The sequence below is a fragment of the Scardinius erythrophthalmus genome (genome assembly GCF_964197995.2).
Source record: "Scardinius erythrophthalmus genome assembly, chromosome: 15".
NCBI lineage: Eukaryota > Metazoa > Chordata > Actinopteri > Cypriniformes > Leuciscidae > Scardinius > Scardinius erythrophthalmus.
In genome coordinates, this window is record NC_138235.1 from 25175437 (window position 1) to 25201676 (window position 26240).

General features: G+C 39.2%; 1 protein-coding gene across 4 annotated transcripts in view; it reads left to right on the forward strand.

The window, feature by feature from the left end:
- The first annotated feature begins 1372 nt into the window (after positions 1 to 1372).
- Positions 1373 to 26240, forward strand: part of agrn (agrin) — a 242049-nt gene continuing 217181 nt past the window's right edge. For all 4 annotated transcript variants that reach the window (XM_081386438.1, XM_081386442.1, XM_081386436.1 and 1 more), the window contains exons 1-2: positions 1373 to 1860; positions 2994 to 3255. In XM_081386438.1, the coding sequence (XP_081242564.1) occupies positions 1660 to 1860; positions 2994 to 3255 (463 nt within the window). In that variant the 5' untranslated portion in view covers positions 1373 to 1659. The remainder of the gene's footprint in view (positions 1861 to 2993; positions 3256 to 26240) is intronic.

The following is a 26240-nucleotide window of genomic DNA, read 5'->3' on the forward strand; positions in this document are numbered from 1 at the left end:
GCTGCTTAACACGAGAATGAACCTCATTGGTTCTTACTGAAGCTCAAACGTGCTGCGTAACACAGGAATGAACCTCATTTGTTCTAACTGAAGCTCAAACGTGCTGCGTAACACGAGAATGAACCTCATTGGTTCTTGCTGAAGCTCAAACGTGCTGCTTAACACGAGAATGAACCTCATTGGTTCTTACTGAAGCTGAAACGTGCTGCGTTAGGCTACACGAGAATGAACCTCATTGGTTCTTACTGAAGCTCAAACGTGCTTCGTAACACAGGAATGAACCTCATTGGTTCTTACTGAAGCTGAAACATGCTGCTTAACACGAGAATGAACCTCATTGGTTCTTACTGAAGCTCAAACGTGCTGCGTAACACAGGAATGAACCTCATTTGTTCTAACTGAAGCTCAAACGTGCTGCGTAACACGAGAATGAACCTCATTGGTTCTTGCTGAAGCTCAAACGTGCTGCTTAACACGAGAATGAACCTCATTGGTTCTTACTGAAGCTGAAACGTGCTGCGTTAGGCTACACGAGAATGAACCTCATTGGTTCTTACTGAAGCTCAAACGTGCTTCGTAACACAGGAATGAACCTCATTGGTTCTTACTGAAGCTGAAACATGCTGCTTAACACGAGAATGAACCTCATTGGTTCTTACTGAAGCTCAAACGTGCTGCGTAACGCGAGAATGACGCTCGATTCATATAGTTTTACAAAGTGGCAGTTGCAATGTCGATGGAGGGTGTGAAAGCTGTCAGATTTCATCAAAAAGAATATTAATTTGTGTTCAGAAGATGAAGAAAAGTCTTACAGGTTTGTGACGACATTAGGGCGAGTAATTATTGACAAAAGAATTAATGACAATTTTCATTTTTGACAGAACTATCCCTTTAAGCCTCTATATTTTAGAAAAATGTAAGTGGCTATCAGGTACGAGGACTACAACTACCATACAAATCTGAGTTTACATTCTCAATGAATCTGACTGCTGTTGTCCCTGTTTTAAGTGGCTGTAAATATTCACTTTTGAAGTGTGATTTAAGTAATCTTGTATTCCAAACCCTGAATCTATCCTGAAATAATAAATGTATACATTTCAGATTGTTTTTTCTCATAAATCACGTTCAAATCAAACCAATTGCTTGAAAATGCTATTCTTTTCGGGGTTTGTGACTACTAACTGTTTACATCTGTGTATATTCATATGAGAGTAAAATGCAAAGATTCAGCTGTTCACTCCATCTGTAATCCTGTAGAGCGGTTCTGGTGTCCGAATTGGCGCAATCTCTCCAAGGGGTGGCGTTTTACACACGCTTTTCTCTCGTGCGCTTGAAATCACCCCCTCCGTCGCTTTTATCAGCAATTCAGATTGCATGCAAATGCTCTGTGAAGGGAGCGTCATTCTGAAAGGAGAGCGAGTGTGTGCGCGAGGGGGGTGAGCAGCGGCATTCCTCGTTCCTCTCTCTATTCTTCTCTGTCTGCCGGCTGATGCTCGCGCGTTCACTCAGCGCAGATATGAGAGTAGATCGCAGTGAAGTTTGAAGAACACCGAGTGCGGCGCGCGGTCGTATTATTATTTATATCAAACTTGCTGCAGAACTCGTCCGGCGTTTGCATTAAGAGTTCGTAACTTTCTCTTTTATCCGTTTGGTTTGACCATGGGCTCTTTCCGCAGAAAGACGTTTTATTGGCCCGTTTGGTCATTTGCTGTTGTTTTTGTGATTTTGAGTCAGCGTTGTCATGGAAGTTGTTCAGAAAGAGAGCTGGAAAAAAGAGAAGAAGAGGCGAATGTAGTTTTAACCGGGACTGTAGAGGAGATCTTGAACATGGATCCAGTGCACAACACTTATTCCTGTAAGGTAAGACTTTGCGCACCAGCCACTCTTTACATGAATCAAAGTGAAAGTAAAAAAGGTAAATATGTACTTAATAACACATAATATGGCAAGTCTATGCTTATACGTGAATATCTGTTGTCACTGTGCAGCTGTGTTGCAATATATATCACCTGTTATAGACAAAAGCTACCAGTCCAATATTTGAGTTGTCCTGGTCAGAAACTCGCAGCATATCATGGGAACATGTAAAATGCTGTCTAGATGAGCACCTCACCCGTTGTAAATAAAAGGGATATTTATTAAACTGTTCCTAATGGGTTTATCTTATGTGAGGACATTGGTTCTACCTCAGTTAATGAAAAATGTCAACTTGCGCAGTCCTACTTTGATCCACTTGTAATTTGAGCTTTCATACACAAGCAACCTGAACCTCAGCCTTTGCTGTGACTTGATGTCCTTTCAAGCTCTATTAGTGTTTCGAGTTCAATTATATTCAATTATCATGTAATCATGGACTTACTTTGTTAGAAGTATCAGAATGTGGTTACGCATATCAAAAGTCTTGCAAAAACTAATCACTAGGACATAAAAACTGTGAAGAGTAATCTGAAATTGCTGCTCTTATACCATAATTTCATTGTGTGATGGACGAGATATGTCGCTGCAAAGCTTAGACAACTAGTGAAAACTGCTTCTTTTTACATTTTTAAAAATTACACATATATGAGCATAACAATTTGAGTAAAAAGTTGAATTGAAAAATCTGGATTTAATGACAGCAGAAATTGAACTCCACTTATTTGTGTAAAACCTGTTATCCATCATTGAACACCTGACCAGGAGTTCATGAATTTGCTTAGATTTAATATGTAACCTATAGTGCAGAATCTCATATTTCTTTAAATATTTCTTATTCATTCCACATCACAAATTTTCATTTGATTTTAAATATTTAAAAATCCTATTTTTAATGTGCTCTCTCATTCTTGGACCCCCACTGAGGCACATACGTATCAGAAACGTATGATGGTGCAGTTAAATTGCAGAGCCTTATGCAGCCGGCGGTAGGTGGCCGCTCTGGAATGTGCAAGAGTGACCTTGATCTGCAGGAAATGGTGTTTTCTTAATCTCATGTTGTCTTTCCCCATCTAAAGGTCAGGGTATGGCGCTACCTGAAAGGCAAGACCATGGTGAATGGAGAGGTGCTGCTGGACGGAGGAAACAAGGTCATGATCGGCGGCTTCGGGGACCCCCATATTTGTGACAATCAGGTGGCCACCGGAGATACCCGCATTTTCTTTGTCAACCTGGCCCCAGAGTACATGTGGCCGAGCCACAAGAACGAACTGATGCTCAACTCAAGCCTGATGAGGATTACTCTCCGCAACTTGGAGGAGGTAGAGCACTGCGTTGAAGGTAAAAACGCTTTCCTGACTCAGCATAAGCTGTAACTCACGTCTGCTTGCCGTGCAGAGATTTGAGAGTTAGAAAGCTCCTGTGGTGGTGATGGTAGTCCTGATTGCAAAAGCAGGTGGTGTTTTCTGCTCTTACTGCATCTTCATTCTACCTAATGTAGAGGTGCATGTTTTAAATTGCGACATTACATTAACCATTTACATTATATTAATACAGCAGTCATGGCTTTCCAAAAAGGTTTTTCAAATTTTTTCTCATTGGATTTCTTGGGCCTGGGGCCTTAAAAGCAAAGCATATCATGTGTGCCGTCACTAGCCATCAGTTGCTGATAGTCAGTGGCAGTGCTCTCGAAGGGTGTGTCTGTTCACTAACTGAGCACCTGCAGGGCCTTTGACTAATCTGAGTGAAAGTCCAAACCTCTACCTTTCCTTGAGGGAAATCATTTATAGAGTTAGAGAGTGGAGATACTAAAACGTAACTGCATAGCTTCAAGCTATGTGGCCCTCATAAGGGCCCCTGCTTCTGTGTTATGATGACATTCGTTTCCAAGCCAGACTGTCAGAGGAAAGTTTGGCTCTGTGGGAAAGAAGAAATAATATAAATTAGACCAGACAGTTGTCCAAAGTCAAAGTACTGTGATTCTTCAAAGTGCTTTTGCTTTATTAATGTAAATGTGAAATAGTGGTTGTCTTTCTACTATAAATGGTGAGTTTTTTTTTTCCATTTTGTAAATCACTGCTGCTTGTAGTTTAATCTTGTTTAGTGCTTTACAATGCTTGCAACCGTACAAGCAGAGAAAATACACATTATTCTTGAGTACAACAAAGCGTTTGAAGCTTACATCAGTCTTATAGGTCCAATCGATTCTGTAAATTGGCACTTTGCATCCTCTCTGGATGGCAGGTTGTATAGTAGACTTTCGACTATCAACATAAAGTCTGGCCCACTTTGCAGCTTGTTCTGGCCAAGGAACCACCACTTTTATAGGAGGATTGCTTGATTGAATTTCAAAAGTTAGAATAACTTAGAATACATAGTTAAATGGACAAGTTTGTTTAAGAATTGTTTAAGGCACTATATAGAAAGTAAACTAAATATTCTTGAGTATTTTCCCCTGATTATTTTGCCACTAGTTGGGCAAATTTAGGAAAATCAGATCTCTTTTTAGCGACATGGTTCCTTGTAAACTGTTTTCAGGAGGATTGGTAAAAAAAAAAAACACTGTACATATCCTATAGAAGTTGATTTAAGGGGTCAGTTCACCTCAAAATGAAAATTCTGTCATCAGTTACTCACCCTCATGTCATTCCAAACCCATTAAGCTTTCGTCCATCTTTAAGCCATAAATGATGTTTTTTTTATGAAACCTAAGGGATTTCTGTTCCTACAGTAAAAATCCATTTCACCAAAACTTTGTGGCTTCAAAAAGTTCATCAAGATATTGTAAAAGAAAACCATATCAATAGAATAGTTTAATCCAAATCTTCTGAAGAGACACAATCACATTATCATAAACAGATTTAAATTAGGCGTTTATTCACAAACACTGACCAGTGAACACACATAGAGTAGGCCTACATCAAATATGGAGGCTTAAACGTGTTTGCTTGATGCGTGACAACCAGTGAGATCTGTTCCTGCGTGAACCAATGAAGTTTTATCTCTCATGTCACCAGCTATAGTTGAGCTTCTGTTTCTGACAGAAATGTCGTTTTTGGGTGACCCGAAGTTAGCTAATCAGATGAGACTTTGGTAGATCAAGCACACGCCTGCAATATTTGTGTCCAATATACATCAGGTCCTCTGAAAATGTCCCTTTTGAAACTGAGACTACATGGTTCATGAGTCCTCATTGGTTTCTAGTGTTTAATAGAATCGAGCACAAATCGGAAAAGTGTTTCTTCAGGGCACAAAACGTCCCCTTTCTCCTTTTTTTTTTTTTTGTATGATTTAGTTTACTTCTTTTTAGTGCTGTGCTTTTTGGCACAAGCCATTGCAGAGTAGAAGACTGTCTTTTTTAGAGGCTGCTAAAATCTTAAAAGGTTTGATAAGGGGGCAATTCAGCAGAGTGCCGTGTTTTGCATTTGCACTTGGTGGGTTAAGTGTTTGGCCTCTGAAAATAAACGCTGCTCTGGCTAATGAGAGACCATGTGCTTCTTTTAACAAATGTGATTCTTTTTATATTATAATGGGATTGGATCTCATTTTACACACAAGATGCTCAAGTATACGCTACAAATAGCAAACAGCTGTGCTCAGAATGGGCAACGGTTTTGTTAAACACGCAGCTTGCGAATTCTAATTCCAAAATGGCAGAGTCTGTAAACAGAGACGGTGTACTTCAAAACATTCAGAAACAGTGGTTCTGACCTTGCTTTTGACATGGTTAGGCAAGTATACAATAAACCAGGCCTTGAATAAAAAGTGCTGCCCTGAAGGCTGAGTGACTTGGAATGGTGACTAATGGTGTTCATTTTCTGTTGGCTAAACTGATTTAGGAATATTTGAAGTTATCCATCAATGATTGAATAAAGCATGACCTTTTAGTGTAGAGTACATTTTTTCCCTTCACTGCTTAGCATCCATGTTTTAGACCTACAGCAAAAAAGTGTGTGTGGTGGAAAGAACAAGATTGTACCTGCCAGCCTGCCGAATGTATCCTCTCCTCTCTCCTCACCTTTGACAGGTTAGATAGCACTGAGAAATGAAGAGATTCCAAGCTGAAGTTGAGAATACTGCCGTCAAATCCAAAGTTTTCTTAAGGGGAGAAAAAAACGTTGTTTGTAATGAAAAGATTGGGAGGGTGAAATGTGATAACAAGAGAACGCAACAAGAAATTCTTGATACAAGTGTAGACTGGAATGCTTAGAGTAGAGGCCTAGAGGCATTGAGTTCTCACTCCCACCCCGTTTTCTCCATGCGGAAACAGACCCACTTGGGTTGTTACATGAAATCATTTTTTTTTAAACTTGGGTTAATAAGTTCATCAAGCAAAAATACATAAAATACATCTTCTGCACACTAAATGTGTAGAAGAATGTCTGAGCTGCTCTTTTCTGGACAATGAAAGTGAATAGTGACTGAAAAGCAAGATTATCAGTGAATAATTACTTAAATTTCTGCTGGTTTCTCACACAAACTATCTTGCTTTATTCCAAGTCGTCTGAAGCAATAATTTACATGGACCTGTGTGGATAGTTTTATATAGATATACGGATAGTGTTATGCTTTTTTTTTTGTCAAGTCATGAAATGAGGGTGAGTAAATTATTTCAATTTTTTTTCAGAAGTCCAGTGGATCAACTTTGAGAGTAGAGATTTTGGCGATACAACAAATCAAATGTAGCCTAGAAATCTAGATGCACCCTAGCAGCAGCAAATTTTATTTTGCAGCCAGGGTAGTCTAGCAACTCTCCGTTGACTTTCGAGCTGGAAAAAACAAACTCTAGTCAGGCCAATCAAATCGTGTATAGAGTCGGTGGGCGGGCTTTACATAATGACGACAGAGTTGTGACGTTTCCGCGTGAATTCCCTGCTACTTGAAAACAAAGAAGAGCTGCTGCTGGCGAACAGCGGTCTTTCGAATTGGCTTTGTCCGTGACTCTGGGGGACTTGGAGTTAAGCTTTTCTTTGAGAAAAGAACAAAGAACGGCACTTAAGTCATTCTTAAAACAGGAAGATGTTCATAGTTTTTCCGGGCCAGATACGGCAAAAGTTTAATCTATCAACTAGCTCCACTGTTGGGAAAATGCTCTGGTTGGTTGTAGCGCTGTCCTATTGCATGCAGAGCGAATTTGAAAGACAGGCGTTTATCCCGCCCCTCAGATTGAGCCCTGACAATGGTGAGTTGCCAGACCTAACATCTTGATGTAGGTCTGGCTTGCAAGGGTAAATCAAATGTTCTCCTTACTCTGAAATTGACATGTGTAAACATGCTGCTTTTCAGTGTTTCTCTGACTTTGTTTTCATGTGGATGCTAATTTATTAAACGCCAAGCTGCACAATAGTAGAAGCTTGCATTGTGCTTTAAGATAATCAGTTAAACTGAAATGGACCTGTTTCAAACTTGTGATCTCTTGCATTTCTGATCCCTTGAATAGGGTGAGTCAGACTAACTATAAAAAGGAATAGCTGGAAAGCAAAATAAAGTTGGGAAGAAAAAATTATGGCATGGCTTCATGTGTTAAGTATTGCAGCAGCTTTTGAACTTGAGGAAGAAGTGATGAAATATACTTCTTTCTTGAGTTCAAAGAGAATGAAAGCATGAATCTGCTCAACTGATAGTTGTATTGAGAAGTCAAATTCCTTTTGGTGAATCTGTTAATTGCAGTGAACCTGTTCTAAGATCTGAATCACTGACGCTGTCTGAAATCGCATACTGTATAGTAGGTACTACATTTGGTTTTAAACTTACTTCATGACCTTTAAAAAAGTACAGTATGTTCTTTATAGTATGAATGTGTGTAGGTTGAATGAAATTCGGATGTACTACATCCACCATGTTGTCACTGTCATGTGACCTACAGCGTCAGTTGCTTCAATTCACCGCCATTCACAAATCTTTTCCCACGGCCTCATGGGATATTAAAGTGTGCATCGAATGCACACTTCAGAATCTCTGGCAGAAGTAGTAGGTCATCAGGGTACTTGTCACATACTTTTTCAAGTTTTTTAGACATACTACTCTGTTGGCGTACTGTTTTACACATACTATATACTGTAGTAGGGAAGTATTCGACTTCATTAAAATTAATTGGTTAAAAAGAATGATTAATTCATTAATTAGATCTCTTGCCTGCTGTAATTTTTATCAGCTGCGTTTATTTAAGATCCACTCCACTGGATGCCCAAACAATTCCTTCCCCATTTTTGCATCAATGAAAAGTAACAAAGATGATTTTCATTTATTCACTCCACCTCTGAGCTGTCCTTCAGTTTTCTGCCTGTCATGAGGGCAAGCTGGTTCAAGGGGCCCAGTTCAACTTGAGCTTTATCCTGAGGACAAGAGGGTCCAGTGCTGGTGGTCTTTCATGAATAATGAGTGTGCAGGTCATCCAGTCGAATGCTGTGGATTGTGTGTGTGGCAGGTTTGGGAATGAGGGTAGCAGGTCTTTGGGAGCACTTCCCTTTTATTCGGGCTGTTTGTGTAAGGAGGAGGCCTGGCGTGCCTCTGATTCCACATTGCACGAAGGTCAGCCCGCCTGCACTCAGCTGCGAGCAGGTAATGATTAATAGATCAAGCATAATTGAGGTGAAGGACTTCCTCCACCTCTTGTTAATGGTCTTAAGATGAGAGTCACTGCAGAAGGGCCCTCTCAAAAAGGGGCTTTATTAAAAAAATCACCCCCGTGTTGTTTCAGGTTGATCTCTCTGAGCCAGACTTTAGCCCAGGGATTTCCAAATGTATTTTGTGAGATTTGGGAGGCCAGCTATTGGTGAATGGCCTGAAAGCATGTCAGCACCACAACACGAGTATCAAGGGGCTGAATGATCTATAGCAAATTGCTCTGATGTATAACTGAATGGCTATTTGTAATAGATAAATTCTTGTGTAGATGACTAGCCAGAACGGGAAGCGGATTAAGATTTGTAGATGCCAGAATTATGATCTCATGTTTTTTTTGTTTTTTTTTGTTATTTAGTCTATAATTATAGCGTTGAAATTTTACATCTACGTCTACATTAATCAAGATTCATTTGAAAATGGCGTTTTCATTTCAAAGGGCTCTTCGTACCACGCTAGTGTTTTCAAGCTTTTTCCAAAAGTTTTTTGTCCACACTTGTCGGAAAATGCTCATCATTTTCAAATACCTACATTGTCACAGTCCACGCCAAAATGCTGTTTTCAAATGTATCCAACGTCTTCAAAAAGCTCAGTTTTTGCAGGACAAAATTACATTTCAGTGTGGACAAAAGTCCAAAACATAGAGGAAAAGATGTGCATCCGAATGTAACCTGACTAGTGTTTCCATTGAGGGCTTGATGGGACGCTCAGGCTCATCACCTTATTTCATGTGTTTGTGCACAAGCACTTCTTTGTCAGGGTAGTCATGGGAAGGTGTTTTCCGGTAGGCTGATTTCCAGCATGATGTGTCACTGGGACTTTCTCTGTGGAACATGATTAGAAAGCCATTAGAGATGCTAGAGAAACGGACAGTGAAAAGATAACTTGCTTAAGGAGGAGGGACCAAATGCTGAGAATTATACCTGTTAGAGTTTCCCAGGTTATTACATTTTAAGATTTTAATTAAACCCGGAAACCTCCACACTTGCTTGGAATACTAATGAAGCTTTTGGAAAGAGAAAGCTGTGAAACAATGGGATAAAAGTATTTTGCAGCCCTCTGCTCACCTCTCTTTTCATTTTATACTCTCCTCCTTCCTGTAGAGAGGACAGGAGTTTGTTTTGGCACCAAGTTCGAGTCCTTGTCTGGTTTAATCTCTCCAACAGACATCATTGTTTAAGCAACACATTTCAACAGTCTCAAAGTCAGATTGATTTCATTATGCAGAGTTAAAAAATGTAAGGAATTCACTGTTAGAACTAATAGCAAACAAAGTCAGTGAGGCAACTGTATTTTTATCGACCATTAAGTAATATTTTCACCATATTGGGATGCAGTGAATGTTTGATATAGTGCACAATTATGTTTTAACCGATGCTTCTGTCATTGCAACACAATAAGATTTAATGTTTTTTTCTAAGCATTTTTTTTAAATAACTTTTCCTTAAATCCATTAGGAATAATAGCCATATTTTTTTGACAAGGTAAACGTAAAAAAATAAACCCCTCAAAAACGTTTTTCATTGCAGTGCACCTTGAACAATTTGTACTTGGTTGGGACCTCCAAATTAATAAATAAATAAATAAATAAATAAATAAATAAATAAATAAATAAATAAATAAATCCAATCCATAATTATTTAAAATAAAATAATCAGATGTATATATTTGCACACATGTGTATCTCCTCATTCATCACCTAATAAATTAATTAAACTAAATGCAAATATAGTAATACCTGCTTATTTTGTCCTGTAAAATAGAGGTTTGTTAGTACTTTTTAGAGATGTGTGCCTTCTGTTAGAAGGAGAGACACAGTTGGTCAAGTTCTCAGGAGTTGGATTGGCAGTAGACTGGAAAGCCCCTCACATTCCAGACACAATGGGCAGAATGGATATGGAGACTTCACATGTTATGGATTCCTTGAGATCTGTGGCAATGTTTCAGACTGGACTAAATGTGAAGGGACAGACAGCTGCTGTTAATGTGGATAATCTCACACTGTTCACTGTTACAGCCAGAGATTCATCTGGCACCAGTGAGACATGTTATCATTTAGTCACATTAAGTCATTGGACATTGTTTAATTTACACTTTGTTGTTGTTAAGGTCATTTGCATTGACTCTACCATTCTTGATCTCAAGAGGCTAAGGAAAGTTTCATGGCTTTCTTATTTTAGGGATTAGCACCAGTTAAATTAAATATGAGAGCTCATTTTTTTAAATGCATTAGCAAGTGCTGAGGTTGAGAAAACTTGAATTCTTTTTTCATTAGAGACTGGAACTTGCTACAGACTATCATTTATTTCTATTTAAGCTTGACTTTAATGTCAGGGTCCAGTGAAAATGGGTTCTGCGCTGATGGCGCAAAAGAGCATTGCTTATTAAATTGTCATGATGTCACACATTTGGAAGGAAGAAAGGCTTCCAATGGGCGGATGAAAGGAGGGCTGTCATGGATGAGTCCGTTGTTTGAACCAGATATTGGGCCCTATCTTGCACCCAGTGCAATTGACTTTGTACACCGACGCATGTATCATTCCTATTTTGCACCCGCGCACAGTGGACCTTTCCCTCCACAGACGCATGTCGGTTAACTAAGAAATACACTTGCGCTCCCCGGGGCGGTTCAGCGCAAAGAGGAGGCGTGTTCCCGTGCAAACGTTCCCTCATGCTATTTTGCAGGTTTAGAAAACAATTCCGCCACAGACCGAAAAAAACTAGTTTAAAGTCAGTGGTGTGTTGCGCATGTTATTCATATGCTATTTTAAGGGCGCATGCTTGGCCATAATCAATGTAGCGTGTGCACAACGCGCATACACTTTGATTCTCTCATCTACACACAGACAGTTTTCATTTTTGCAAATCATAGCCTACATTATTACGATAGATAGATAGATAGATAGATAGATAGATAGATAGATAGATAGATAGATAGACAGTTTATTATAAAAGCATACATCTAGCTTACACATTTACCCAAATTATCATACGCCTGTTTAACCGAAGTTAATTTGGGTGTGTTTCTCCATCCCCAACGTCCCTGACGAGAGCGTCGGTCTCTTCGGCTGTGAACCGCTCCTGGCGCGCGTCTGGCAAATCCGCCATTTTAATAGCAATCCGCTATAGAACAAGCGCGCCTGCTCTTAAAGGGAATGTGAGATGTCGCTCTGATTGGTTTATTTCACGTTACGCCCAAACCACACCTATGAATAATGAAGCTACTTCAGACCAACCCATTTTAGATTTGCGTCGGGCGCAAGAGTCATCTATCCCGCCGGTATAATAGCAACAGCGCCCAAGACCCGTCCACAAAGTTACTTGCGTTTTGCGCTTGATACTTGTGTTTCAGATCGTTAAAATAGGGCCCATTTTATCACTGAAATGATTTTTTATTGCGTGATGATGGGAAAATGAAGAAATTAACATTGTTTTGCAACACCTAGGTATTTCTCAAACTCAATCAATTTTAAATTGAATAATAATAAATAAAAAACACCCAAGGAAACATTCATTAATGTTTGATCGAAAAGCCACCTTAAGCTGGTAGGTGGTTTGTTGTTGGCCTAAGATGGTCCTAGCTGGTTATAACCATCTTAGACTAGCTAATAACAAGTTTAGACCACTAATAACCAGCTTCAACCAGCAAAAACAGCTTATTAGCTGGTCCAAACTGTTCTCTAGATGGTCTTGGACCACCATGTTAAAAAAAAAAACAGCTTGATTCCTTTTAACGTGGTTTGTTGTTGATTTCAAGATGGTCTACCATTCTGGACCAGCTAGTGAATCCAGTTTAAACTGAATTTTCCAGCAGGGTTTGAAAAACTATAGCACACAGGACAACCACCTGTCCAGCTAAATGCTGGTCAAGAGTTCACTCTGGGCAGTACAATCCACTTTTACAGTTTGTTTGTTGAGTGAAGTAGACCATGACAGAGGGGGTTCGGTGCCGTTTCGTTTGCCCCTGCTGGAATGTCAGTAGTTGTAAGATGTAAAGCACAAAGGGCACACAAAAGCCCAATAACACATGCTAATGGAGTGTGTGCAATGTGTGCCTTCCTTGAAAAGGAAGAATCCATTCATATGGGCCAGCATCAGCATGAAACTGTCCTGCACTGACCTGACATGGGTAAATCATTGAACTGGATCTGCATTGCTGGTTTTCTGCCCTTCTAAGGGTGTTTTCAGACCTGTAGAGTACTTGCTTTGTTCCGAAACAGGGACTTAATTTGTTACAATGTTGCATTTTCTTCTTGGTTCAGTTTGCTTTCACAAGGCAACATTTCAAAGAGTACCAAAATGTGTTTAAGCAAGTCACATGTGAGTAAAACTGTCCTCTTATTGGTCATTGTTCACCTGTTTAAGTTCTCCTGCGTGATCCATCAAGATGATTGACAAGTGCGCTTCGTGGGCTTATTGTGGCTTTTTCTGTAGCTTCCATGACACACTCAAACACTTATACGAATGTATCCTGGGTTCCTGGAATCAAGGCTTTGTTGGGACTGTATTCTTGCAATGCATGGAGAAGAGTAATAACACAGATGAAGAAGATATCTTTTGTTTTCAACCACAAAAACTCACAGAATCAGATATTGCTGCTTTTTATATTACACATTTCCCATTAGGAATTATGATACCGATTGGTTTATTGGTCCGTTGGGTCGGATTGCTTTCTCACATCAACTGAACCGCTCCAGAGTTCTTTTTCAATTGGGCCGAGACCACCTTGTTCAGGCGATCTCGGAGCGATTGTTTTGGTGCGGATCCGACATGATTTCCGTGTTCATATATGTCTAAACGAATGGAACTAAGGGAGAAAATGCACCTGGTTCCCAAACTAATGCTCCAAACACCCTAAGTGCACTTGAAAGGTCACAGAGGAACCTGCCCTGCTTAAATCCGCAGCTGATCCTCCTACATGCCCCAGTATGGTTATACAAATCTTATTTAAAGTTGCATAGTGAAATAATTAGCCTTTCTGGTTCTTATTGTGACCTATTAGCTGGCATTTAGCTATCTTAGACTTCCCTATCACAGGATGTTGATGTTTTTTATTTGCTATTGGGTGGCCATTTCCATGAGGATGTTGGGATACAACTCTTTCCCATTCTTTTTTTCCTCCTCTTCGTCATTCTAGTCTAGATTGTTTCCTGCTAGTAGCATCTTGTTCTATTTTCAGCTCATTTGGATCTCATAATGGGTTTCTCTCATCATCTGGCCGAAATCAGGGCCGTCCACAACTGAATGACTTCGATATGTTTGACCATTAAAGATAAATGTTTAATGCTTGTGAAACGGTAGCACTTGGAAAGTGAGGTAAATGTGCCCCAAGCTTTCCCACAGTCCTCCGTATTACAGAGCCCTGTTGAGCATACCTGTAATTACACTGGAATCTGGCCTGTAAAGCTGCCAGTGTAATAACCACCAGGTGCAGACCCGAGACCTGCTGCTGAGGTGCAGCTGACACGACCTAATTCTCTACTCAAACATGTACTTATTAAATACAGCATGGAGTATGAGAGGGAGTTGGTCTGTGTACACATCCTGCAATCTAAGATCTCAAACTTTTGGTTTTTATGTAGGTCAATGGTTTGTTTTTGCCTGAATATTTTTTCCACCCTAATACATTTTATTCATACATAGAATCACTTGCATATACGTGAGACGTGAGTGCAGCGGTTGAAGTCCTTTGTCTAGTGTGTTTTTACACAGAAAACAATGGCACATTCCAAACCAGGTGAACAAAATCAATAATACAGGCATTTGCGAACATATGAAAAGAGTTCAAAAAGGCATAAAGAAATAACATCGTCACGGATCATTTATTCAGAGATATGGTGCCTGCAAATGTTGTCAATAAAGCTAGCTTCCAAAAATGATATGGACAAGAATGGATAAAGAAACATTGTTTCAAAGCATGATTAAAATCGAAATTGAAAAGGATCATTTGGCGCTGAAAACTGGAGTAATGATGTTGAAAATGTAACTTTACTATCACAGGAATACATCACATTTTAAATATAAATAGAAAGCACTTATTTGAAATTGTAATAATATTTCACAATATTTCAGTTTTTACTATATTTGTGACCAAATAAATGCAGCCTTGGTGAGAATAATAGACTTCTTCATTTAAAAACAAAGAAATTTGTATAAACTTTACACATGTGCTAAACTCCTTAAAGTATTTTTACTTTTCTTCATCTTGGACACTTTCATTCATGATTGACTGCTGTGTATTTTTAACATAAATTTTGCCATCTCGACTGGCTATATTGGAATATTTAGGCTCCAGATTTCTTTGTTTCAAGCAATGTGCTTCCCTGTTACAGCGGGTCTGGTTGTCTTTGCTTTGCTGAAGGCCTCTTAAGTCAAGATATCTGTCTGGCTCAAATGAAGTCGGCTGGTAATCCTGTTGTTTTAGCTAACAATGGCAAGGAAGTGCTGGCTTTCAGAAGCAAACAGAGATATCTGACACTGGACATCTCGGTTACACACACACATAGCTGCTAGCAGACATTTAAGACTTTGACACATAGTTTTAGGGACGTTCACGTTCAGATCTCTCTCTGTCTCACTGTCCTTCTGGCTTTCCCTCTCGCTTTCTCACACACATGCCCATGAGAATGGCAGCCTGCTGTGCAGAACTGTTGGTGTCTGTAAACCAGTGGCCATGTGGAAGGAAAGGGCCTCATTACTACTCTGTCATTACGGAGCCGAGCATGCTGGAATGCTGCATGCTTAAAGTAAGACGGGTCTTGTAAAGAAGTTTTGGCTTTTGAAGTAAATAATTTGCTTATTGTTTCTGGGCTTGTAACTCCCTTGTTCATAGTTTGCAGCTTGGCAATTATAAATAGAGGGTTGTTGGAAAGTGTCAATCACACACAGAGGAAAAGGAACTGAGGAAATGTGTTTTTGCTCAGCATGAAATCAAAATTGCCTGCTTTTTTTAGGCTACATGTTCATTGTTTTATTTTAAACCATTAATCTGTGGATTATTCTAAACAATAATAATGTCTTCATAATGTTTTATCAAAATTGTATTACTTGCTTTTTTTTTTTCTTTTTGCCTGATGTCCTATTTTCAATCTTTTAGCCACTTCTTATATGAAGCAGTGGTCTTCTGACAGTTTTATAAATATATGTATATATAGTATATAAAAAAAATGCAAGTATGAATTAACCAAAAATACATTTTATTTGTTTATTTACTTATTTATTTACTTATTTAGTAATTTACATGTTTTTACTTATTAATTCATTTACTTATCTAGTTTATTTGTATTTATTTATATTGTATTTATTATTATTTATTAACAATTTATATATTTTGTTTGTTTAAATTTTAACATGTTAACAGCGTGCTGTTCTTTAGCTGTTTGCATGGTCAACTTTCTTTGAATTTATTTTATTTTTATGTATAAATTTATTTGCTTTCATTAATATTCGGACATGCATATTTGGATGTTGGATTATGACTCACAATTAGTTTAAAATTAAGTGCAGATGTCTCAAGAAATGTTGTGCTTTGTATGGCTAAGAAATGCACCTGATCGGGTCAAGTTATCCTGATAAAAGTCTAAATGATTTGGCTTTTCTAAAGACCAATTAGTGAATCCCCTTGAATAGATGCAATTTCTCAGCAATGCATATGGTACATTCTCGTCTTCAAGCTGTATCAGACCATTTTACATGTGATATGGCAATGAGGATAAAGGAGGAGGAGGAGGAGGAGGAGGAGGAGGAGGAGGAGGAGGAGGAGGAGGAGGAGGAGGAGGAGGAGGAGGAGGAGGAGGAGGAGGAGGAGGGGGGGGGGGGTAAAGGGTAAGGGGACAGAGAAACTGGAGCGAGGGAACAGGGCCAGCTCTTCTCCTGTGGTTTTTCAGCTCATGTTATGCATGCTGGGATGAAGTCATGGTGAGAGCAGCCAGAGACCTCTGCTTTGCTCTCCACTAGTGTTTTCTTTCCCTGTCTCTCTATCTCTCTCTCTCACACACCATCTGGCCAGCTGGAAGGAAGTTGTTTCTACAGGTGGGATATTCCTTTATCTCTTGCTCGCTCTCTGTCTTTTCCCTTGAGAGAGAGCTGGGAGGCCCCACACTCTCTGTGTTTGTATGTACACAGTAACCACACACAGACAGAGATGGCTCACACACAAGCACTGGCACATTTATTTATTATTTTAAGCCCAGACGTTAACAGCATAGAACAATGACTCAGATTGTCTTCCCTGAAATCAGTGTCTTCACATCAGATTCAATCAGATTAAAAGCTTATCGGTTTGAACTACATCTGGAACGTGAAAGTGAAGTGTCATTTGTCATCAGTACCCCGAGGGAATAGTTCTCCAAAAACACACTGGCAGAAGTCAATCTGTAGAGGTTCCTGGACCTGCATTGGATCTAAAGTTTGGTTCAGATGTTAAAGGGATAGTTCACTAAAAATGTAACCTTTTGGTATTATTTACTTACCTTCATGTGGTTCCCAGTCCATAATTAAAAAATAAATGTCCTGGTCACTCTTGCAGTTATGAAATGGGGACTGAGCTTTCAAGTTTCAAAAATGGCTCAAAAGCACCATAAATGTGCCATTAATGGTCAATATGACCCATGTAATTGTATTTCAAATAGATTCAAACCTGAATGAACACACAAGTATATATTTTGTCCATGTAATCAAGGTCCAGTGTGATTTTGGACCCCACTGACTTTTCACTGTATGATCAAAAACAGAAGAATAGAAGTAATACAGGTTGGGAATAGCATGAATTAACTGTTTGTTTGAACCATTCGTTCTAAAGCCTGATATGTACTGGCCCTATATAATATGTCTGTCTCTTATCTTATTTCCAGAATGAAGCACCATTCTTTTTTTCTGGTTTCTCTGGGGTGCTTTAAGCATAATGGTTTTAAGGAACAATTCTGAAAAAATTTTTATGAAGCAAATGCATGAATCAGAATTTAATAGTAGAGAGAGATGAATCCAGTTGGAATGAGCTTAGAGAGAAGTGAGATGAGTCAGAGTCTGAGAAAGAGAATCATTGGCTGACTCACAATGTTAAAAGGTTTGCGTCATTAACTTCAAGGGGTGACATTTTTGAAAGTGCCATTTGACAATAAGGAATTTTGAGTGTGTTAAAATATGACAGGATGCTTTCGTATATATTGCATTTTCAAATATTTATAATCTTACACGAAAATAAGTCATGCCTGTTATGAAAGCATTTATAGATTTATGTGAGTTAAATTTATGAAACAAACCATTAAGTGACATGTTTGCGAGTGGAAGTCCAATTGGAATTTCTTTGGAATTCCGCTACTTCCCCTCTAGGCTTTAGGTGAGGTGGATAGAGACTGGTCCAGACCAATGTTATCTGTTACATCAGCGTTTTTGTGTGCGTGTTTTAAGGACGCTGAAGTGTTTTCTGAGAGTTTTTACCTGTGGTTGGAGTACAGGTCAGATCCAGGACAAGTGCGGGCATGCTTCCATTCTTTAATGCTCATTTCCCTAAGTAGCAGTAGCAGCCCACCTGAGAGAGAGAGGAAGTTAGTTCTTGCCCTGGCCTGACTACGTCTTTTTCTTTCAGGACAGCTCAGTTTAACAAAATGGTCATTTAGTGGACAAATGAATACAGTTTCTTTGTTTCAGATTTATTTATTTATTTTATGCACTTGCTTTTTGCAGTTGCTTGGGTGTTTGGGCCGGTCCTACCTTTAGTATTGTGCTTTCGGTTTTCTCTCTTTTTTCCCCTGTCCCTCATTCCCTCTTCGGCTTTTTGTTCTTGGCGTGGCAGAAGGAATGTGCTGGGTTCATGGTTTCAATGTGAGATGGATGACCAGGCTGAGGGACCACAGGCTGACCTCATGGGGGGAGGGGTGTGAGGAACTGGCAGAGAAACGGTAAAAAAGTTCAATTAGTTCCCAGAAACTAGCTCTCAGAAATTTGGGAATTATGCTGCAGTGTGCCAGCTTACGTTATTCTGCACATGTTTCATTAATGGTGACCTTTTCAAGATTGTTTGATTTATACCACACAGTCATATACTGATATATTTCAGAGACAATTTATATTTTAGAGATGCGAGTGGGAGAAGATGCATGTGGTGTAATGTTCATCAAATGTTTCTTTTAGGATGGATTTTAAATGAAAGAAACGTGTTATTCACTTCTTTGTGTTTTCCCTTCAGAGCCCTCTTTTCCTCTCTCGACTCTCCCTCAAACTCCTTGTTTTTTGTGTTTTTCCTTGATTGTGCTAGTTGCAGATTGAACTAGCTGGCAGAGTGCTAGTGGAATCTTGATCAGGGTGTATTTACATGGAGACAATGGAGCATGCTCAAGTGATTTCTCCCTCCTATCCCCTCATCCCTCCCCATCCCCTCTCTCTCTCTTAAGCTGTGATCTCTTTCCGAGGATCGCTGTCCCTTTAGAGAAAAGAATAATTGACCCTGCCCGCAGCAGCCGTCTGTCTACAGTAGAGTGCCGTGAATGGAGCCCAGACTTCATATCTGCTCGCGAGCAGCAGCCTTCTCTCAACGCCCCCTGCACATAATCAGCTCCTCCACATTCGCCCCCTCTGTCACTTCATCCCTCTATTCAGCGCCGGCCTGACGTGGCACACCCCATCTGTTCCCAACCACAACGTTATTCAAATGAAAAATGACCTTGCTAAATGGGGTGGCGGCTGAGCCCACCTCCATGCGTCCTCTGAGCATGCGAGTGCTGCGGAGCGAGTTGAGTGTGTGTGTGTATGTCTCTCTCCATGCATTCTAACACATTGAATCTGCAAATCAATCTAGAATAATTGAATTACAATTTTTTTTAGCAAAAAGAATGATTTAAATTATAATTATATATAGATATAGATATTATTATTTTTTCATTATTTTTATTTTTTATTTGTATTTAAATATAATCAAACACATTAATAGATTTAAATATTTTATTTATGATTCCTATTTTATATCCAGTAATTATATCCAGCAGTTTAAATTTAAATAAATGTAGTTATTTTAAAATATTAATTAAATGAATGATACATTTATAATTATTTATTTAAAATTATTAAAAATTATTAATTGCATTATTATACATTATATTTTGAATTATACATTAGAATTATTATATTATATTCTCATATCCGTTCCTATTTTATATCAAGCTGGTTAATGCACAATTTATCCACTTCAATCCATCGCCTGCATTCCCCCCTGCTCAAAGTTTACACTTGCTGGATTACATGCAGTCATTCATACATGTTGTGTTTTGGTTTCGCCTGCTTTAGCTAGACTGTCAGCCCATGAGAGAATGACGTCAAATTTAACGTTCAAATCAAATGCTGCCCTTATAAAAACCCCACAGCCACCATTAAAAGTGACCTTATTTTTACCTGACTGTGACCTTTATTCATCTGTGAAGATTTAATTCTGCCTTTGTTTAATAAGAGTGAGAAGTGAAATATGATAAGATGATGAATAAGAGCCTCTTGAGCGCCTGGAAATTATAATGTCGTCTTTAAGTGAAATACAGGAATTGAAACATTGCAACAACAAGTTTCCCCTGAGCTCAAAGAGGAGGATATTTAGGGGTTTGATTTTCTGCCTCTTTTTTGTCCTGTGACATTTACTGCATTGTTGTGCTTTACTGGGTGCAACTTAATTTTCCACTTTTGCTCATCAGTGGTGGTCTGAGATGCCTTTACCTGGTTTTCTAGCAACAGTAAAAGGAAATGGGAATACTCTGTTTTTAAGCAGCCACGTAGGGGTTCCCAACGGGCCGTAGAGTTGACAGCAAGATAAAGGCCATGCCTTGCTCCCCCGGGCCCCTCGGTAAAGGGGTGGTAGTGTTGTCCGTGTTCTGCAGTGATGGCAGGAAGAGTGGGCTGGGGGGATTAGCTTTGGCTCCCTAGTGCAGAAACCCCAAGTTCGCTTAAGGAGGAGGGCTATGTGACAGGATTAAGAGGACGACCTGTGGTGCTGCGGAAGAATTAGACTATTATTGAAGCCTGTTCATCAAAGTGTGATGTGAGCTTGTGAAGCTGGGAGAGAGAAAGAAAAAACTGGGAGTGGGTACGAGAACTATAGGAAAAGAGTTTGGCACAACAAGTCTTTTCCAGTATTACCAGGTTTTGGAAGCTATAGGCCAAAGTGACATTTAGCTGTTTGCTCCTGCATTTTACCCACATTTTACTGAGCCCTCTTATTGCCTGCCACGCTTCATTCTGCTTTGCAGGAAACCGGGTGTCAGTGGGCTTGTCACAAGCGGCTCTGTAATGGGGTCAGCTGGACACGGCTCCAAGGTTCTGAAGCCGGAACATGGTTTTCCGGGAGGGACCGTGGGTTAATCTGGAACAAATAATGAATCAGGTCAAAGAGACAAGGCCACATGTCTGCTGATTATTCACAGAGATTTTCTCCTTAGTCTGTGAGGTTATTGCTCCAAAACCTCCTAACCAGGCATGATCCTGTCTATAAGGTTTCTTTACATTGCTTTGGATACCTTGGATACTTGGCTAGGAAAGGAAAATATGGAAGGAGTAAATCTTAGTATTTTGTTGGTATTTTTCCTTTTGAGAACATACATTTTTGATTATGAGATTGTTATTTGGCAGTTTGATTCAAAATAGATATTTGATTTGACTTTTATTTGAATTAATTATTTTTACAGTTTTATTCTAATTCTATTTATTCTATTAATAAATTATTTAGCTTGTTTAATAACAAGGCATTTCAGGTTTCAAGGTACTCATTTCATTTATTTTTATTTATTTATTATTTTATATTATTAATTTTAGATGCTCATTTGACTTATTTTGTATCAGTGAAATTCCTCGCTTATGTGGTAGGAATAAGTGTTAAATTAAACAGTAAAACCCATTCTAATTCTGTGGTCAGCGTCACATCTCTCCACCTGTTCTCCATTCATATGAGCTGTGGCTGATGAAGTCTGATGTGTACAGATTGGGGCTGTAAATGCTTGCATACTCTTACTGCTGGGACTTTGATGTGGGCCAAACATTGTTTAGTGGGTACGGCTGCTCAGTGCCTCTCATTGCTGGCCCTTTATTTGGCTTTGTCCTGCATGGGAATTCCATTAACATGCCTCTCTGTTACCTCTGTTTGTGTTTGTTTGACTCCCATTTGAGAGATTCCAACAGGAATTGTTTGGGAAACATATCAAGGATCATCCAGGAAGTGCTTTGTTTTTATAAAATATTTTAATTTATTGATACTGGGTTCTTACAGCAAAATGTTAAGGGACAGAACTGCTGTTTTCCTAATGGAAAGTATGAAAACTACAAAAGCTCTTTGATCTGTATTTAGTCACCTACAGTTATTAGAGAAGGATTTGGTCTTGCATCCAGTTTGGTATGGATGGGGACAATCCCACTTCTACAAAAGTCACTTTAAACTGTGTAAACAGTCAAACCTTCTATTGACAATTGTTGCACCTCCGGCTGTATTTTCTCACGGGGGCCCCCAGGGGTGATGGTTACAAAAGCCCCTAAATTAAGTGACATTTGCCCCTCCCCCTTAAGCTGCAGAGAGAAGGGGGCAGAAGATGCCAAACAAGTTCTTTTCAGGTATTTGCCAGCAGTCTTATTCTTCCATTGGTCGAAAATCAGACCATTAGGTGTATCTTTCATGACAAGGCTAATTTTCAGCCCACTGATCTCATAGCAAAATTGACACTATTTTCTTTGTTAGTGCACATTACTAGTCTTGTGGTAAACGATTAACCCGTGCAAGTTAATACACAGAATTTTTTTTGTTGTTGTTGTGGTAATCTTTAATCAAAATCTGAAAAGTTACTTCTGCTCTGGAATGGCGTTCTCTCTCTAATGATGTAAGATTGATGGCTTGGGTTGAATATCCTTAATCACGCCCCTCCAACCGTCAGTCTGCTACGAGTAAAGCCAGGGTCACACTAGACTTTGAGCTTGTGAAATTTATTCGGATGCTGCAATGGTCATGATATGACATCATGCTCTGCAGCATATTTTATTTACATGAATTCAACATATAAAATTAATAATACACTCAAAATGTCAAAACTATCTACTTGACTTCACTGCAAAAATATTGTTCTTTTCATTCAGCTAAGAGGTCACGCCATGACGTATCGATCTTCTACTGGTCACACATCCTCACGTGATGCGAATTCGCAGTTCAGAGTTCACCAAACTTTGGAACACAACGAAATGCGAAACTTTTCGCATGAGCTTGCGTTTCCGGTCTGATGCATTCGCATGCGTATGAATGGAAGTCAATGGAACGAAAAGTGCAATGTGACTGCCCCTTAAGAGATGGAGAGGAGGTGCGCTAAAATAAAACTAAAATTGAACTCTAATTTTTTTATGGAATATTGCACTATTTATTATAAATTATTCATTCTTGCACATTATTTTTTTTAATGTATGTTCACCTTTTAATCTTTAATCAAAATAACTTCCCCTCCCTCTTGCAGTGACATCTCTTCTCTTCTGTTTACTGGCGCAAGGGCGGGACAACCTGTCACTCACATGAGATCACAGCAATAGCAAACAACAATGATCCAATCAATTCCCAATCAAGCCCCGCCCTATATTTTTTCTTGTTTGCTAAGCAGTTTCACTCATATACTGTATGTCACAATAGGGAAGAAAAGACACAACTTCCTTTTCATGCCGACTTTAAATCAGACTTGTGGAGTACTTTGCAGTCCTGAAATGAGCTCGAATGAGTCCTGAATGAGTGAGGTAGAGGACAGGCGAAAGGAAGTGAACGAGTCAGGAAGTGTGCTTGAGACCCCTTGTGTATTTATCTACACTTCTTCAAAGAGCCTCATCTAAGTGCTTAGTTCCTTTTAAGCTGCAGATATATACACAGAGGGAAGCATCATCCTTTTCCTCCCGACATATGCCCTGGAAGCAGACTATTTAAAGCCTACATCCATACTCTGTCAGAGTTTGACAGATGGGCCTGAAACCGCTCAGCCTTTTTACTGCCCGATCCTCCCCGGTGAAAAGCTTGCTTTCAGACAGGCAGCTCAAAGGCTGCCATAACAGTGACTCGGAGATGAGTGCCCTTATCGGTTTGCAGTAATCTGATTACTCTGACATCTGTGGGACAAAAGAAACACTACTCCTGCAAAATGGTGCTTGCAGAACCCTGGCAGAACCCCAGAGAAAGGGATAATAAAATTCCTTTAGGTGGGCATCAATGTGAATAGATTGTGCCCTGACTCACACGCCTACACGTTACCGGAGGCATGTGGGCAGAAAGCTTTGTCGCAGATTACAAAAAAACTGGACGTTCTTGTAGCGATTTATTGTACACACACTGATGGTTATGAAATGTAGGGTGAGCAGCCAAATTAAAGTACTTGATACAGTGGTGAGAAAATTATCTGTCGACCATGCATTAAAAATGTGAAAATATATTTCGAACCTTTTTGGGGGGGGGGGGGCCTTTTTCGATTGTTTTATTTCACCAATGGTTTTTTTTTTTTTTGCATGTCATGTGCAGTTAAAAGTAGTCAAACTTTTAAAATCCCATCCCACCCCCCATGCATTATTTCAATGTTCTTTTTTTTTTTTTTACAAACGCCCCTGAAAAAACATCTGTTTTGAAGACAGACAACCTACTAACGAGACTATTTTGAATATATGTAGCTTTGCACATCCCTGGAAGATAATAAGTTCATACTGTGAGAAATCACACCTAGATCACCGAGGTTTCTGAGGATTAAACACAAAGAGCTTTCGAGACTGGAAAAACTGTTAAAATCATTTCTAAAGACTTTTCCATGCAGATAAATTGGAGCGAATGCAAAACCATTGTTGCTTCATCTAGGAGTGGCTGTCTAACTAAAATCCCAAAAGTAAGGCAGATTAAACTTCAGAAGGTCATGAAGAACTAACAGCTATGGATCTGCAGGTGTCTTTTGTGGTGCTCTTGTTGATTTCTATGAATCATTAGACAGAACATCTCCCATGTATATAGAAACACTTTATTGATTTCTACTAACATATTGTGCTTAAGCATGAGAGAATAGGTACAAACCTATGATTATATACAATCAAAATTAACCCAATATAATTTATTTATTAAACTAAAAAAACTAATTTCAGTTGTAGCACAAACTGAAGGGAGTTCAGTGGTTTGGGACTGTTTTGCAGACTTGATAGCCTGCAGTCACTGAGGGATTAGAACACTTAATAGAGTTTAAAAGTTAATTGGCATGAACAAACATGCAGTGCTAAAATGTGAAGTAATTTCTTTTGTTTTAAAAATGTCTCTTGTACTTCTGTAATATGCATGCAGAGATACTTTATCCTGACCAATGGCATGAAATTAGCGATGAAACTCACAGGTTTTCTCTTAGACCCCTACCTATGTATAGATGTGTATATTTGAATCTGATTGGTCAACTGTTTCTACACCTCTGCAGTTGTCCTGGAGCGAGACCTTGTCCTGTAGCCCCACCCTGCATAAATCACAGCAGTCTGCAGGTGTGCTTGTGTTTGTGAACGTCGACGGGAATCCTTTTCTCTTTCTGGTTCCTTTAACAACCCCAGCATGACCTCTGGATTCACCTTTTAACCTCCTCTTGGATTCATCTTTGAACACACAAGCTCCACCCTGGTATAAATGTCACTCTGGAGTAACCGTCAGCTGAAGGAAACACTTTATAGCATCTTCTCTCTTTGTATTAGTTGATATTTGCATTTTATTTCATGATCATGGGGGGTTTGGTTCTGCAGACAGTCAAATGAAAGTTAAATCTGTTTCGTAAGGCTCTTTTAGACATTTTTAGCATTCTTCTCCATTCAGTGCTCCATGCTTGATGGACGTTTGGTGGATGTTCTGAAAGAGCAGGTGTTTGGTTTTTGGAGGTCTCTCCACTGCATTATAAAAAACAAGAGATTTCACTCACCTTCTTTACCACAGAAGTTCAAACATAACTGTGTTTGTACAGTTTTTCTCTTAGCCTTTCAGGGAACTCAGGGTAGAAGTCTGGGAGCCGAGAGGAGTGGAACCACAAAAAGACGGTGACAGGGATTATTTTTGCCTTTCATTCTTGTTGTATTTAAGCCTGTCCTCCACTAATGGGTCTGGATCTTTTCTTCTTTCTGTCATGAGTTCAAACAAAGATTGCAGAAAGGAGTCATGCATGGACTACATTAATTGCTACCTGCATCACAAAAGGCTTTGCAAAATGTGGTGGTGTGGACACAGGTGTTTCAAAAGAATATACAGTATAGAGGGGAGATAGACCAGGAAGGAGGGATTTTTTTAATGGAATATATACAAACTCAGAGTTGTTGTGCTTATGTACTCTTATTCCTCTGTGTCTTTCTTTTTTCTCTCTGTTAAAGCTGACGGGTCGTATACAAAGGCAATCTCTTGCCCCACAGTTCAGTGAATGGTTTGTTGGGTGTGTGGCGGAGAGACAAACAGAAAAAAGACACCTGAAAAAAAAAGCATGGAGCTCAAACAATGTGCATGGGGGACTTTCTACCATTACAAACTTCCTTCATTGTTTACAGATAATTTGTTGTAGCTTGAGCCACTGAACCAGCCATTGTAAATGTGGAGTAGTATTGCGTTGTTTAACAGAAGTGTTTTTTTTTATTCTGTGGATAAAAGCAACACTGTGTTTAATGAGTGGACTTGCTGTCAAAACTTTAAAGATAGTTTGGTGCTCAGTGTGCTTTTGCAAATC